At 41.7% G+C, this 16931-nt stretch overlaps 4 protein-coding genes and 2 long non-coding RNA genes across 7 annotated transcripts; 4 read left to right on the top strand and 2 right to left on the bottom strand.

Moving 5' to 3' along the window:
• Positions 1-70: 70 nt before the first annotated feature.
• Positions 71-622, bottom strand: LOC134187350 (uncharacterized). The gene is made up of 3 exons (XM_062655468.1): positions 461-622; positions 309-381; positions 71-242 (listed from the first exon to the last, which is right to left on the bottom strand). The coding sequence occupies exons 1-3, from the start codon at positions 619-621 to the stop codon at positions 87-89; spliced, it is 390 nt and encodes a 129-aa protein (XP_062511452.1). The 5' UTR covers position 622; the 3' UTR covers positions 71-86.
• A 235-nt stretch (positions 623-857) lies between these two features.
• Positions 858-4985, top strand: LOC134186746 (putative ammonium transporter 1). Of its 2 annotated transcripts, XM_062654783.1 has the most exons (12): positions 858-1124; positions 1177-1263; positions 1338-1373; positions 1436-1541; positions 1674-2325; positions 2390-2701; positions 2809-2903; positions 2972-3106; positions 3189-3428; positions 3486-3624; positions 4342-4563; positions 4624-4985. In XM_062654783.1, the coding sequence occupies exons 5-12, from the start codon at positions 2220-2222 to the stop codon at positions 4857-4859; spliced, it is 1485 nt and encodes a 494-aa protein (XP_062510767.1). In that variant the 5' UTR covers positions 858-1124; positions 1177-1263; positions 1338-1373; positions 1436-1541; positions 1674-2219; the 3' UTR covers positions 4860-4985. The 2 variants fall into 2 exon arrangements, with proteins under 2 accessions (XP_062510767.1, XP_062510768.1); XM_062654784.1 differs by having other exon boundaries at positions 858-1263.
• Positions 4986-10450: 5465 nt separating this feature from the next.
• Positions 10451-10894, top strand: LOC134186326 (uncharacterized). Its single transcript, XR_009970954.1, has 3 exons — positions 10451-10633; positions 10711-10757; positions 10814-10894. It is a non-coding gene; the product is annotated as an uncharacterized LOC134186326 (long non-coding RNA).
• Positions 10895-10965: 71 nt separating this feature from the next.
• On the top strand, positions 10966-11415 carry LOC134186417 (uncharacterized). The gene is made up of 3 exons (XR_009970963.1): positions 10966-11087; positions 11189-11278; positions 11333-11415. It is a non-coding gene; the product is annotated as an uncharacterized LOC134186417 (long non-coding RNA).
• Positions 11416-11660: 245 nt separating this feature from the next.
• On the top strand, positions 11661-13200 carry LOC134187190 (neurogenic locus notch homolog protein 1-like). The gene is made up of 6 exons (XM_062655307.1): positions 11661-11787; positions 11850-11939; positions 11994-12155; positions 12370-12597; positions 12675-12767; positions 12822-13200. Exons 1-6 carry the CDS (start codon positions 11661-11663, stop codon positions 12950-12952), a joined length of 831 nt encoding a protein of 276 aa, XP_062511291.1. The 3' UTR covers positions 12953-13200.
• Positions 13178-16859, bottom strand: LOC134187189 (tudor domain-containing protein 3-like). Its single transcript, XM_062655305.1, has 10 exons — positions 16831-16859; positions 16678-16771; positions 16541-16606; positions 16318-16478; positions 16117-16261; positions 15987-16058; positions 15853-15898; positions 15088-15197; positions 14499-14688; positions 13178-13761 (listed from the first exon to the last, which is right to left on the bottom strand). Exons 1-10 carry the CDS (start codon positions 16851-16853, stop codon positions 13178-13180), a joined length of 1491 nt encoding a protein of 496 aa, XP_062511289.1. The 5' UTR covers positions 16854-16859.
• Positions 16860-16931: the final 72 nt, after the last annotated feature.

Here is a 16931-nt window from a genome sequence, read left to right as displayed (position 1 = left end):
TATATAGTCACTAGATATGATATTGTTGCATACATGTTTAGTAACTTTTATTTATAATTTGCATACATTAATTAATTAATTGTGTATTACTCTGAGATGTAGTCTTCACAAACTTTCCGAGCAAGTACAACTCGCCACTTTCCTTTGGTAGTTTGATCCTGAATTTCCACAACTCGAACCAAACTTACTCTGGCACGACTGCCAATGGTTTCGTGCACTTCAAGAACATCACCGTCTTTCACCTAGAGCGAAGAATAGCAAAACGGTAAATTTGACATTTTAGTATTTGATATCAATAAATTAATAACTTTCTTGGACTTTTTCGACAGAACAGCTCCGTTCAAGCACACTTTCTTGTCCATAAACAGTTCGTACGTTTTCCTTTCCCCATGCAAGATTGTTAGGTTACAAATTTTAGTACAGTGTGATTGTTGACGTATACGTAGTTTGGTTTCCTTACTTTCTGTTGAGAGGAAGAGCAGCCGTTGCTACCAAATCGGATCTTAGAGAGCTAACTGTTGCCTCTATTTCTTTCCACTTGTCACCATAGTGCTTGGAGACTGTAATTGAACGAAGAAGTAGCAACGAATGACAACGGTATTGTAGCACTCGACTTAGCATGGTGAGCTCGCGCAATAATGTAAGGTTTCCGAGGCGTAAGACCTGGAGCTGAAGCTTCGAACTTCCAGACCAGAGCGCGCGAAGTAGCCACAGGACTGTATACAAAGCCTGCTAAAGATCAAAACCGTTTAGAGCTTTGGTAGCTAAAGATTTTTGTTAGCTAATTAATTGCCTTTAATTAATTAAATTAAAAATAACTGTCACTCAAAGAGATGTGACCTGTTGAGTTAACGCATGCGCAATGGCGCTTTACCAATCGCCAGCGTTTGTTATTCAGTGCAAGACTTGTCACGTTATTTTGGGAGATTCGTGTTGGTTTGTGTTGGCCTCAACAGATCCTAGCTTCATATGTCTCGATGGCAAGTCAACCGCGTTCATAGCGCTAGCGCGCGCTTTCATATGCCTGATTAGCTATAACCACTCGCTTCAAATTTATGTTCCACAGTTGTGTCATCCTTTATTCAAGTGTCGGATCTGGCAGAAGCTTGCCCTGAGAAACTATCGTTAGACTGCCGTAAATTGAACGTCAGTCACGTGACCTAGTTGTTGTGGCAGGTTCTTCAAGAAATTGAAATGCTGCAGCTGCGCATCCGTAGTTGGTCGATTGTATACAAGTACCACCAGGGAAATGGATAAATTCAGGTTTGCATTCAAAGTCTTTCGACTAATTAATTGATTAATTAATTAATTAATCTATTTGTCTACGTATATTGTAGAGATTTATACTGTCTTGATCCGGATCAAGTCAAAACGTGCAGTTTGAGTATGAAATTCTATTATAAGTAGACGTGACTTGCACTACTTTTTGTTACAGCTATGTACTTGGCACTGGTACTGAAGGAGGGCCTACATCAAACATAGATTCAGAAGAATGTCTCAGCGGGTGTGATCAGCCAAATACAACAACTACAATTTCAGAGGTCAGGAGGAAATCAAACGTTGCGTGTGTGTGTGTATGTGTGTGTGTGTGTGTGTGTGTGTGTGTGTGTGTGTGTGTGTGTGTGTGTGTGTGTGTGTGTGTGTGTGTGACTGTAATGGCTCTTTGTTGCTAGCTGAGAACCTGCTGCAAACAGTTGGGACTATGTTATGAACAACTTGTTCAAAGAGTGAAATCACTGGAAGATGAGATAGAGGAAATACGAAGAGAAAAAAGTGACTCTGACTAGATGCACCCAACAGTTCACATTTTAGCTAATAGGTAGAAGGTAGTGGGTGTATAAAGCTGGTAAGAACGTACCGTTGCAATATATTCTTAGAGTGTGATCTCACGCAAGACCAGACCCGGCTTTGAATAATGGCGCTGACTCAGTCATTTTACCAAAAATTTTACATCATGGCGCCAGGCACTAAGAACACGTCGCGTCCTGTCAACAGCACAGCGTCGTTCACAGCTTTCTCGTCCTGCTGTGATGGGTCGCCTCAAGGTGTTCGACAATTTACACAAACGTCACGTCTTTGTGTCGTTCCGCGTCAGCGAGATGACGCAGAGCAGGCAGAAGAACATCCTGTCGGTTGCCAGTTGCAATCGTGCATGAAACGGTGTGCCATCTCGGTTGACTTCCCTACAGACAGAGCAGCTGTATACGCACTTAATAGAAATGTCAAACAGCACAGAATCGTGGGAATTGTTGAGTGAGCAGTTGCTGTTACTGAATCGTAACTTCGACACAGCCTACGTACTTCTGGCCGCAAGTATAGTCTTTTGTGAGTACGCAAGTCTTCTACTGTTTTGTGTCTGTCTTGAACTTTCTATTGCCGATATATCTAGTTATGCAAGCGGGCTTTGCCTTCCTTGAAGCGGGCAGTGTACGGTCGAAAAACACAACCAATATCTTGTTCAAGAACCTTCTTGACACGTGTGTTGGATGCGTCGCCTTCTGGGCTTTCGGGTTCGCCTTTACTGGCACCGGAAACGAATTTATTGGCTCTGACTGTTTCTTTCTCATTGGCTGCAACGACCACATTCACTACTGGTTCGTTCTATTTGTCTACTCTGTTACCTCCGTCACCATCGTGAGCGGAGCAATGGCAGAAAGAACCGAGGTGGCTAGCTACATTATGTTCAGCGCACTATGTACAGGTACTGTACTATGTGTATTTGGTAAAGATATTGTGTACACTGTACCGGTACTGGTACAGTCTATGAGACCAACCGCGCATACTGCAAGTCGCGTGCTTGTCTTTAAGGGTTTCTACAACCGGTTGTAGCTCACTGGGCTTGGTCACCCGATGGCTGGTTAGCTAAAGGCGTTGAAAATAACCAAGTATCAGCAGTTTACAAGGTTCTCGCAACGAATTCGCTAGCAGTTGTGAATAATTCATCTAACGTTAGATAAATTGGTGTACTTAGGACTTCGCTGGCAGCAGTGCGGTTCATGTCGTTGGTGGTACTGCAGCATTTATGGGAGCAGCAATTGTCGGTCCTCGTTTTGGTCGTTTTGACGAGAGCGGAATGCCTGTACCGATTCACCCGCATACTATTACGGTAACTAGGTTTCTTACGACCATGCATCAAGACCAAACTGTATGGTCTTAGCTAAAGCGTTGCGTTTGTATAATTTGCGCAGATGTCGGCGTTGGGATTGTTTATATTATTTTTTGGTTTCATCTCGTTCAACCTGACGGCTGCCATGAGTTTGTTAGCTGACGAAGAATTTGAAGCGATTGCAGGAAAGATTGTCTTTTCGGTTACTATGTCCGGTAGCGCTGGCGGCCTTGGAGCAGTTATAGCTAAGAAAATTATCGACCGTTCGCAGAAGAGACAGTGGAGTCTGTGGTCTGCAATGAATGGATGTCTAACGGGATTGGTGAGTTAATTGATTCTACGTCTAGAATAGATTCGGTAATGTGGCTTTCGTGTGCAGGTAGCCATTTGCGCTGGATCTGACGTCGTTCATCCCTATGCAGCCGTCATAATCGGCGCCGTCGCTGGACTAGTCTATATCATTGTCGTCCGTTTGGTAGTCAAGGCCAGAGTAGACGATCCAGTCGATGCTGTAGCAGGTAAGATTTACCGCACCGATAAGTATATAGACTGTTGTATCATGAACGATGTATCAGTGGCGTAGCCTTGCCCAAAGAGGTTCGAGGGGCAAAGCTATACAATATAATCTAATTTCTTACTCGTTAAAGGAGACCTACAGCCTTGATTGATCTTTCACTGTGGATGTATTATGCAACAGTAGTTAGTGCATCAACTACTACCAAAACCCATATAGCCCGTTTAAATTAGATACGGCAGTGTTTGATTAACAGTCTCTTCAGTGTGGTACGGTCACAGCCTCACTTCTCTTACGACATCTTTTGAGCACTTAACAAAACCACGCGGGTAGAACTGCTACTCTGAGCAGTTGTAAAATACTAATAAAATCGTGTACCAAAATATGCGATCTCGCGGTATCGCGACAACTATAACTACAAGACAGGCTCCCAACTTGGGTAGTAGAGATGTAATACACTTCAGGGCAGCAAACGTTGGGGAGCATTGCTCCCTAGATAGATGCCTCGCTACGCCACTGCATGAATTCCCTGACTCAAAACGATACCGTATACTAATTTTTTGCTTTCTACAATTCAAAGCACCACGTGCATGTGGCTTGAATAAAGAAAGTAAGGTGTGGCGGTCTTGTTGAAATACCGCAGTTGTATGCTGGACTAACACAGATATACTCGTATACGATGATCCGAAACATCTACTCTAATCGTATTCGTCTTCTGCAGTGCATCTGGGTGGTGGTTGTCTGGGTGTCATAGCCGTACCGTTTTTCGACTCGACTCAAGGGTTGTTCCATCACTGGAACAGAAAGTCGATGCTGCTTCTCGGTTGGAACTTTTGCGGACTTGTCACCATTGTGTTGTGGACGGCTGCAATCAGTGGCATAATCTTCGGTACATTGTACGGGTTTAATATGCTTCGTGTATCGAAAGAAGTGGAACTCAAAGGTAATAATGCACTGCTCATCTGTCGACAATTGTACAACTGGGAAGCTGTTGTATTGATAGGACTGGACTATTACAGGCATGGAGACGTGGCATCTGCAACTGACAGTTATTCCTCGTCGGCTACCGCTAATCGTCGTGGTGCGCGATCTTATACGCGACGGTCAACAAATGATACCCTAACAGACATTCTTGGTACATTCATCCGAGACTCAACGATGTCGAGGGAGACGGTCGGCAGTGTGTCTATGTCCAACATTAGCGTTGCCAAAACCGTTGACGCAGTGTCGTCGGTGTAGAACTCCATGCCACCGATTGTACATGTTAGCTAAGTTAAGCAGTGACCAATATTTTTGGACATATATAGTGTGCACCAATGACGTCCTTGTACTGTACATATGAAGTCGATTATTGTGATACCGATTCGGTTGAAATGTACGTGCAACGAGAATGATAATGAAACACAGCAATGCGGAGACAAAACGAACAATGCAATAACTAAGCGTGCGCAAATCGTGCAAGTGTAAGGCCGTGACCGTCTGCTCGCAGTCGATACCTCTGCTATACACATATACCGAATTCGTATCAGTACAAGGTGAGACACCGTGTGTACGTGAATGAATTGTCGTATAGATAGAGAGTTAGTGATCTCTAGATAGTAGAGATCAGAAGCTAATTTTCCTCGTACTTTAGTCTTCAATATTTTACCGTTGAACTGCAACTCAGTTGTACCATATATGAATGCGTTACTTGAGCCGTACCGTAACATTAGGACCCACTGGCATTCAGACTCAAGGTGGCGGCACTTGGCATGTACAGTACACCCCCAAGCAGCTAGACCTGCAGTGCGACGCAACTTCGGAGATTGAAGATTTAAGCCACTCAAAACACCTTACCCGCCCTCTTAGTAATGGGATGATGAAAGCTATTATTAGGAGTCGCTGTTTTCTTGTTCTGATACTATGGACAATGTTAGTCTACAGCGGTATTATATACTGTATAACCCTAGCGCACGCACGCCTCGGGTTGATTAATGAAAACAAGACTGTAGCATAGTAGACGTCGGTATAACTAGCGAAATTATCACTAGAATTATGCACAGCAGTGTACACTAAAACGGTGACTGTGCCCTGCTGCAGTACCGCATCTGGATCCCCCCTGTTACCTGCTCTAGGCCACACCTGCAAGAGGAGCCGAATCCTCCTTAGGTGACCGTACGCACCGTTTTGTCACTCAACCGTTTCGAAACCACGAACAAACGCAGAAAGATCAGCTTCGACCATGACAGCCTGAGTCAAAACCAGATGTCTCGAATTAGCGCGTGTATACACGACTATATACCCGCTCCACAGCCACTATGGTTCAACTCACGGCACTAGCATTACACCAAGTTACCAACTAACGATCAGCCTAATTAAACGGCGCCCACATCACACCTAACGACGGCTGAGTTTATTCTACCAACTCATCATACGATTTTAGTCTCATTCGAAGATCAGAACGATCTCACAGTACTGTACACCAATGTATCGATCACTTCTTCTAGGTCTGATCGCAATCCTATCCCTAAATCTCACTGTCTCATTTCAAGATGAAGTCGACGTACGGACTAGATTCGCACTAAACTCCGCAGGTCGATCATCTAGCTGTATTTGTCTAGATTTGTTCGTCTCCGACAGGCGAAGTCCTACTCGAAGATGACATGCTGCTTTCAACCGAAGTCTGCAGAGAGCTCCGAGACGGGCCTCACCACACTAGTGACAGCGGCGCAGAAACTTCAGTAAACGACAGCAGTGGCAACCGCTCAAAACGCAAAGCAACTTTCAATGTTTATCTCTGGCCGAACAAAACGCTCATTTACCATATCGATCCGTCACTCAGTAAGAGTGTGCGCGCCATTAAATTACTAGAGACGTCTATACGACTTGTTGTGATGATCATTCTCATTGCTGTGCTTCTATTCTATAATAGGCATCGCAGCACGAGTGGGACTTACTCTGGCTATAAAACACTGGACAAGTTGGACGTGCTTGAAATTCCAAGAAGTCGATCTCGACGAGCATGAGAACTTGGTACATATCTTTCCCGGAAACGGGTAAGCAATAATATTGCTACGACGACCTTTCGATAACTCCCACCTGATTAGACAGAGCAATCTGTCACACGCGGACTGGCTGAGACTAATGTATGACAAAAGTATTTTGTAAATGATAATTACTGCTTAGAAAGCTTTTCGGCCCACGAGTAAACACAACAGATGTCAGGGGAAGTAGACACCCTGGAAAAGTGTCCCCCATTAAATTTCCTAAGAAATTTTGTCCGCTTTAGAACAATGATCTCTAACCCTAACACCAAACAATTTAGTCCTGGAGAAACTTTTGCTGGGGGAAGATATTTTCTACTACATCAAACCAGTAGCCAGATCAAACATATAGCTTACTAAAAGCAACCACTATATATAGACAGACTCACCCACGCGCGCACACACACACAACACACACACACACACACACACACACACACACACACACACACACACACACATTCATTCATTCATTCATTCATTCATTGTCCGCTACTGGTGTACGAGTTCACGACTTCTCTACTGATTAGAATTCAACCACCGCTTGTGTGCTTGTTCATGTGCATAGAGACCAATATGAGAATAACAATCGTGAAGACAGATGGCACACACATATTGACTTGTAATTACTCCTTGAGCCATTTGCTAGTGTATATGTCGTCGTTCTTCTAATTTTTTCATTCTCTCATCCTCAAACTTCTTCAGACCAGATGACACTTTCTTCCTCCAAACCAAACGATCAGACGCCAGTGACTCCCAATTGTCCTGATTGATGCCCACATTCTGCAGATGATGACGCAGCATGTTTTTATATCTAAGTTTTCGGCCACCAGTTCTTCTCTTGGCATTTAACAACTGTCCATAGATCACTTGCTTTCGTAGCCTTCTGTCATTCATTCTTGTGACATGACCGACCCATTGCAGTTGTTGCTTTGTTATCATACATTCAATCCCTGTCATACCAGATCGTTTCAGAACCTCACTATTTGACACTCTTTCACTCCAATGAATTCACAAGATACGACGCAGACTACCAAGATGGAATTTTTCAAGTTCTTTTAATGTTTCTCCGGTAAAGCGTCCATGATTGTGACCCATATAAAAGAGTTGTAAGAACGACTGCCTTGTATACTTTGATTTTAGTTTTTACTTTGATACCTCTTTGACTCCACAGCCTCTTTTGAAGTGCACCATATAATCTGTTTGCTTTTTGCAAGCGTGTAGCAACGTCATTATTTATGGTGCAATCATCAGAGATGACACTACCAAGATAAGAAAATGTAGATACTTTCTGTAATGCTTCTCCAGAAACAAAGATATCATCAGCTGTTGTTTCTGCTCCTGGAGCAGGTTGAAACAAACTGTCTTTTTTATATTAATTTGTAAGCCAAAGCTGACAGCAGCATTGTTGAAGCAGGCAACTGTGTGTTGCATTTCTTCAGTAGAGTGTGCTACAAGAGCACAGTCATCTGCATATAGTAACTCACGAAACTTTGTAATTGATGTCTTGGTTTTTGCCATAAATCTCCGAATGTTGTAAAATTTGCCATCCATACGATATGGTACAGACACACCTCGATCTCCTATGCAATGATTCATTTCTGTTAACATTGCTGCAAGAAAGAGAGAAGTTTTGCACACGAAGAGACTTCAGTGAAAGCCCGGTTGTGCAGACCGTACACTCACTCTCACGAAACCGAGTTCCTGAGGATGAACACACACACACACACACACACACACACACACACACACACACACACACACACACACACACACACACACACACACACACACACACACACACACACACACACACACACACACACACACACACACACACACACACACACACACACACACACACACACACACACACACACACACACAAGCTACCCAATTATTTGAGTTATTTTGTATGATGCACCATTTATGCCATACTTTGCTAGAAATAATTCTACTTCAGTAAAATTCAATTCTATACCTACATTTATTTGATTTTCTCAGAATTCATTTCCAGTGAAGTGAAAGTCCAGCACTTCTACTGAAGTAGAAATCCATTTCTCCTTCAGTTGAATTGAATTGTGCTAAAGTTAATTAATTAATTAAGCAGAAATAAAGAGATCACTGAATTCTACTGAAGGCAGCTGATTCCTGAAGTCTGGTAATGAATTTCAGAGTAAAAATGAATTCTACTTAGTTTCTGAGTGTATTCAGGCTACTAATTCAGGTTGCACAACTACATTTTGTCTTGATACAATTGCTAAACAACGACTACCAAGCTTACATTAAATTTTGTAGTCTAACTAGGAAGTTTGCATGTTTACTTCCATGAAAGGGTTACAACAAATATGTACTGTATATCTAGGGCGTTTGAGTAGACAAACTCAGTTGGGAGTGTTACCCACTAACACCAGGCATACAACTTTAATTACCAGTGTTCCACAGCAGTGGTGTTAAATATCACCTTGCTATTGTGAGGTTTTCATTCATTTCCACTTAAGTCAGAACCTTAGGTACTGTTATGAAGGCTTGCCCCAGGGCATTGCTATGTCTTACCTGCCTATAAAATTTCACTTTATAGCAATAAAATTTCACTCGCAGACTTTAAGGAAAAAAGAATAGGTGCAGAGAAAAGAAATCTCTTTCGCGCCTCATCTAGATAACTCACTGGGACAATATATTGTCACCTGACAAACTACCATCACTAACTATTAAATGTGTTCCAGTAGTGCTAAATATCACAATGCTATTGAAAGGGTTCAATTCATTTCAATTTTTGAGTAGAAATCATTTCTACTTAAATTAAGTAGAATTCATTGGCACTTAGGTAGAAATCAGTTTAATTCAATCAAAATGTTTACTGAGGTAGAAACCAATTCCACTTCTGTAGAATTCAGTAGTCAATTTCCACTGAAGGAGAATTTATTTCTCACAATTCAATTCAAATGAAATGAAACCAGTACGTTGCAAGTAAAATGCATTTGTACTTCAGTAAAAGTGCTGATTTCTACTTCAGTAGAAATGAATTCCACTTCAGTGGAAATACTTCTGCTTAAGTAGAATAATTGAATTTCACTTAATAATTGTACTTCAGTGGAAATAGTGAATTATGGCAAAAATGCTGCATCACAAAAATGCTGGTATGCTTTTAGGTGTTACTCGCACGTGGGCCTGCAAGGAGGAATTCAACATATGTCTCTGGGTAAAGGCTGCTCTTCATCTGCCCTTGTTACTCATGAGCTGGGACACGCCTTGGGATGGTATCATGAGCAGAATCGACCAGAACGTGATGATTTCATCGACATACTCACCGACAACATCCAAGATGGCATGCATTACAATTTCCAGACATACCGGCTAAAGCTAATGGATGACAGAGGCGTGCCTTATAATGCAAACTCACTAATGCACTACGATGGATATGTTTTCTCTAAAAATGGAAAACCAACAATCTTGTCCAAGGCTACAAAATTGCCAGACGTGGGGTCAAACGGTTATTTGACCCAAGAAGACATTGAATTGGCACTCAGAATGTACAACTGTGAAAGTAATGTGATTAGCTAGCTGTAAAGCAGCATACATGATGAAAAACTGACAAAAGAAAGATAGACAGACAGAACAATAGACAATGAACAGACTGACATGACAAATAGAAAGAACAAGCTGTACAATTAAACTCTGTTCCTTTCTCTTATCATTTAGCTAGTAAAATAAATCAAGTTTGACATGCAAATATGCATACATACATAATGTGATTATATACATATATACAAACACACACACACACACACACCAACACCAACAACAACAACAACAACTACTACTACTACTACTACTACAAGAACAACAAGAACAAGTGCAGGACAGACTTTATGCAGTTGTAAACAAGAAAACTTCCACTCCAGCACATTTGATTAAGGCACATTGCTGTGCAGGAAAGCCATGCAATACACCACCTGCATGTCAAAATGGAGGATCAGTAAATTACAGGTTAGAGAAATAGCTATTCCACACTTCTGAAGATGTCTGGGCCCAGCTACCATGAGTGTAATCTTTCTATTTCACAGGTGTGAGTGCGTGTGTCCAAAGCCGTGGGAAGGAGACTTATGTCAAAGTGTGTGCCATTCAACCACTCATTATGATTACACAATATTTCCCTTCAATTTTCAGCTTGTTCACCTTTACTGTGCGAAAACGATGGGACACCAGATCCAACTTGTAGTCACTGCAAATGCAAAGAAGGCTCTGGAGGGGTTTACTGCACAGGTATCAACCAAGAGTGCTCAGTAACCGCCAATAGTCATGTGACAGTTATGCATGTTAGAGGAATGCAGAGACGGACAACCTAACTGTCCAATCTTTGCAAAGTTGGGGTACTGTGGCAAAAGCAACACATACTACAAGAGTGTGATGCAGTCGTGCAGACTATCCTGTGATCTGTGCGGTAATACAGTTTGTACAATCACTAACTCATTCACACACGAATGCACAACACAACTCACACCCAAATTCTTATGCATAAAATGGGATCTGTTCTTCACACAGAGTGCAGAAAGCAATGTGCTAATGGAGGCCATCACAACTGGGAGTGCGATTGCACCTGCAACAATTCGTGGGCAGGAGATCAATGTCAAGGTTGTCCACAGTTTCATCACATAACCAGGCAAAAAATTTGATATTGGTGTATAGACTGTCGACTCCAATGTCAGAATGGAGGCACTCCTGACAAAGACTGCTTAAAATGCAGATGCCCCACGGGATTTGCGGGAAAGCTCTGTGATGGCAAGATATAATGGTTAATCAGTTAATTCAGATGCTTAGCTATTCTTCTTTGTATAGCTCGATGCATGGACTATCAACCATTCTGTACTATCCTTATGGAGAGAGAGCATTGTAATTCATACATGCCCTTCAGAGGTTACATGCTCGAAACTTGTCGGAAAAGCTGCAACGTTTGTGGTATGTATATTGACCAGTATACCTGAACAATATCAGGAGATCAAAAAACCAATAAAGAATGGCACCTGATGGTACTGTATGCTTATGTTCTCTAGAATGCTTACATCCATGCAAGAATGGAGGAAAACTGAATCAAGTCTGCGAATGCGAATGTCCTTATAACTGGTCTGGTGATCAATGCGAAGGTACCAAATCAATGTCTGTCATGTCTACATAATAAATTATCACCCAACAAATTTTCTCATAGTGTGCAATAAGAAGTGCACAAATGGAAGCCCTGATAAGCAGTGCACAAACTGCGTGTGCGAAAAAGGATTCACGGGTCCCACGTGCCAAGGTCAGTTTCTACAGCAATTGCCTACATACATTTTCCATAATTCCTGGCCCATAGAGGCTTGTCGTGATCTTGACAAAACAAGTTTTTGCGAAGAAAGAAGAAATGCAGGCTATTGCAATCATTACAAATACAAAGACTATATGAATGATTACTGTGCTGACACGTGTGGGTTGTGTCCAACCACACACCCTCCAACACAGATTCCTGAAATCAAAGGTAAAACGGAAACAGAACAATTATGGTACAATAATATGATATCCATCTATTGTATTGTAAGTTTACTAATACTAAACATTTAACTACGGGCTACTAAACATTCGATTATTATTAGTAATTCAGCAAAAAATAACAAAAAAACTAAATAACATTAACTGTATTAAACATTAATTGTTTAATTAATTTTTGTTGAGTGTAATGTTACACTCTGTAGACATCACCTGCTATAATGACAGAGGAGCATCATATAAAGGTACAGTCAGCTACATGGGTTCAGGAAAAGTGTGTAGCCCATGGGCTGGCCGACACGTTCATGGTATCACCAGTGGCGTGTCACTTGACTCAAACTACTGCAGAAATCCTGATGGCAGTGCAAAACCATGGTGTTTTGTAAACGAAACAGGTCGTGGTTGGGAGTTCTGTGAGTCAATAAGAAGATGTGGTGAGGGAGTTGTTACATTAATTAGGGGTGACCACTCCTTAGCTTTGCTAAAATGTCAGGAAATGTAAACACTACAGGTTCATGTAATCGAGTGTGTGCCCAAGGAGGGATGCTGGATGAATCTTGCAATTGTCATTGCCCAGTTGAATGGACAGGAGATAGCTGCCAGTGTAAGCCTCAGCAAAAACTTTCTTGCTGTTTGTAAAATAATTCATGCTAATCAGGTCCAAGTTATAAGACAAAGTGTCAAGACATCAATGACAACTGCCACTATTTAGCTAAAAAGTGTTTTGAGGAGACCGAAGAAGCCGAGATGATACAGTGCTACTGCCCAAAGACGTGTAGCATTTGTTGAATGCCACACAAAGTAATGTTAGCGTCAGTTCTGCCTTGCAACAAGCATTCAACTCAATGACAATTTTGACCACACTTTTTAGACACATCAACCATGTCTCACAAAATCTAGATGTTCAACACATCTCTGTTTGTGACAGCTGGTTTCGTTACTGATTGAATTAGACCGTATGATTCTGATTGTATGTCATCTATGATGTTTTAGAAATAGCTACTCAAGTGCTTGTCAATTTGAAGACTTTCTGTGCATTTGAATAGCCTCTGCTAGAGCCGCACTCGGTTTTGGTTGTCCAGGAAATTTACCTGCTTTACTGCTTCTATCAGAACTAGAATGTAGGCTGTGTGAAGCCGGTACTTTGTTCAGAGACAAACCTTCCACAGCTGATGCTAAATCTTGACTTGGATGATCGCAATCCTGCCATTTTCCTCTTCTTTGTTTCTCACTTCCTCGACTATCGATCCTCCCTGTCCTGTGAGAGTTATAGTATGCGGTAGGAAATGATCCGATGTCTACAAATTTTGGATCTGCTGGTTGTAATGCAGAAGCAGAATGAGTTCCAAAGTAGTAATCAGAACTATCGTTATATGTCAATTGTGTGGAATTGCTTGCCGCGATTTCTTGTTTTGGGTGTCTATATGCATGTCCTCCTCTTGCTTGAGAGCCACCTCTTCTACCTCGACTTCGACCACCTCCAGAAATAGGTCTACTACCTCGTCCACCTCTACTGTAGTCTGTGGTACCAAATTCTTCTACATCTTTAACGTCATATTCAACTAAGGTAGGAGATGAAAACGGTCTCCTTTGCTTACCTGACAATACACATGAAAATTCTTACAAATGTTTGGTTAGACATGTAATGGGTTAGCAGACAAACATGCTGTACTAAGACGGATCCGAATGTACATAAACAGACACACAAATGAACAAATAAACAAACAAATAGACAGACAGCAGATAGATAAATAAATGTCCATAAAAGAAGATAAATACATGCAAAAAAAGAAATTCAAGATGCTGCTAAATAGCAACACTACAAGGTACATTCACTACTGTATAAACGTAGCTAAACCCTTGTCCTTTCCTCCAGTGAGGAAGGGTCTATTGAGATTCCTACTGGATCAGCTAGCCATGCTAGACAATCCTATCTCATCTATCTTCTCTGGAAGGTAGCCGGTTGTTGTCTCTAATGAAGATAACTACTTGTCAACGATCATTCATCTCTGTTAGACCCTTCCCATCTCTGTCCTGAAATGATCGAGAGTACTCCATGTCACTCTCATCTCCTAGCAAGTGGAACAAAAAGCACGTGCCAAAACACGTGGAGCATGCGCGAGGAGGAAGAGTGGGTACAAGTCTAGCTACATTCCAGAAAAAATACGTAAGATAGCATTGCATGGCATGGCAAGCCGATCCAGTTGTTAGTTGACAACTTAACGGTCAGGCAGCAACACAACAACTTCAGAAACCTCTAAACTCTTCCCCACCAAAAATGACAAAAGGGGAAGGTCTGACTACACGAGACTACGTATAAACATACAACCCTTACCATGTTGCTGCTTTCGACTAAACCCTTTCTCAGAGTGCAGCGATTCTCTTGTGACTGTTGACGAACCCATAGTCAAAATGTCAATAGCAGTCTCAGGATCCCCTCTAGACTTCTGAAGTGCTCGTATTGAATCAGCGTAACTAAATCCCATCTCAATCAGACGAGCAACATTCCCATCTTTAGAGGGCAACTGTAATGCAAGAATAAAATAATCATCAAGTGAGACCCACTCACTCTTTGGTCGTTAAGCTACATGTGCAATGCATATCCATGCACCCCACTCACTTATCCTGTAAACATTGCAATGTCACTATGCAACTAGCCTAACTTGATCAACGTGCATAGTTGTGATGGATCATAAAGTTAAACAGCACTGTTTGGCTTGATTCGCTCGTCTTAGTGACACTTACACAAACCAGTCAACCTGGAATAGCCCAAACTGTCAGAATAAACCAATCTGTGTGAACAAGACGGCAGCATTCAAGACTCAAGAGAAACTGTGTCCATAACAACATGCATAACCTAGCTAGCCTCTCTTTAACCACATTAAATGGTTACTACAAACTGAATCTTGTGAGAGTATACAAACCTGTGTTTGTTTGCTATCCTCACTGGCCAAGCTGCTTGCATCAATCCGTGGTCGAGCAGAGCATTCATCTTGCTTTGACTTGTTCACATCAAAAGGTTTAGCTTGCCTACCTACAATAACCATTAAAAATAAGAACAATGGCACTCAACAACTAAATAAATTTCCATATACTTAATTAACCGAATAGTTAGCCACTGATTTACAACAAAGAAATGATACATATATATGCTCAAAGTCCATTAGTTGCTGATGACAAATACTCAAAGCAAGCATTACTAACAACAAAATTAATCTCTGCACTATTAGTAGACAGTGAAGCATTATGTACAAAAACAAGCACCAAGTACAATGTCACACAGCCAGCTTCTCCCCCTCCTGTCATACCTCAGACAGAGAAGGGTCTAGTAAAGTTCCTTTGAAGTTGCCGTGTTGCCACTCCACCAATCATGGGTGAACTCAAATGCCAGATGAACTCAATACCGGATGGTTTGTTAAAGACCAGGTCCATTTGTCACACCATACTATTACCAAAGAGAACTATACTCAGTAGTGTCTTCGCTGTTTGTGAAACCTGGATGTATGACAGCCAAGTAATGTTGTTTCGATGATGTCCGTTCCACAGTGACATCAAAAACATCATCAGACCCTTCCTCGCCAGAAGCATTAAAGAGAGGGGCTGGTTATATATGCAAGACTACACCAAGCAGACATTTGGAGCACACATACATACTCCTTTTTAGTATACAAATAAGTGACAAGCAGCACCTGGTTTTCCCTTGCTCGATACAGCCTTGTCGTCTCCCGGTATTTTCTAAAAAGCAGAAACAGTATGAGTGTCATAGTAACAACAATCGTCTCATAATAACAATAATCATCTAGCTCCCTCGGAGTCGCCATACCTTTCCAAATGGCACAAATGCAGGAGGGCCTTCTTCCTCCTCAATGTTCTGTCTAGTGTGTTTCGCTAGACTCTGTGATATATTCATATCAGATCAATGTACAGTGGTAGCACAACAGATAGCACTGCACTTGCGTCAGCTCCCACTTGGATGCCAACTTCTCAACACGACCTCCTAACACAGATATATCAGACGGTCGAAGCATAACGAATCCCTTCACAATCTGAATGTCCTTCGAATTCAGTCTCACTTTCGTACCAGGAGCCAAAGACAAGCTGGAATAACTTATTACTTCACTGAAAGTTAAACTTGATTAACCGTTGGGCAATACCTGAGTTGTGGAATAGGAACAAGTTCTACAGCACTGCATGTTAGATGGCCATCAGTCAACTGAAGTCTCAGAAGTCTTGGTGAGTGACTGCAGTCTGCAACAGCCTTAGGTGCTGCAACATTCTTAACCTTCTGTACTTGTAGTACAACTGGTCCTTTCAACTTTTAGAAAGCAAGCCCGCCTTATGATGTATCCACAAGTTTACTGGAATTACAAAACGTACTTTGAATGTTTGACCTCTGGAGGCTTCATCTGGCAATATCGGTAAACCGTTTCCTCTCAAATCAAGCTAAGTAGTAAGGAAATACAAAGCAATTTCAGTCGGAATACTGGAAGTGTCGAAATAAACCACCAAATTACGTCTAGAGCCGCTTTTTCGAGATCATTTGTTGATTTGTTGGCAAGTTCGTTGATATTTTTTGAACACGATTCTAGCGCATCGCTAGTTAAATTCCTGTAATATTTCAGATATATAAAACAGAATCACAACGCAGCACAAAGAAACAACATCACCATCCTCGTTCAGAAAGATTCATTCTCTTTAGAGCCCGTATAATAAGCCCCGTATAACAACGTGTAAGTTGGACGGACGACCACGCGCACGCAAACAAACC

The sequence above is a fragment of the Corticium candelabrum genome, chromosome 11 (genome assembly GCF_963422355.1).
Source record: "Corticium candelabrum chromosome 11, ooCorCand1.1, whole genome shotgun sequence".
Classification (NCBI taxonomy): Eukaryota; Metazoa; Porifera; class Homoscleromorpha; order Homosclerophorida; family Plakinidae; genus Corticium; species Corticium candelabrum.
Note: the sequence above shows the minus strand (reverse complement) of the source record. Positions and strands in the feature narration are given on the sequence as shown.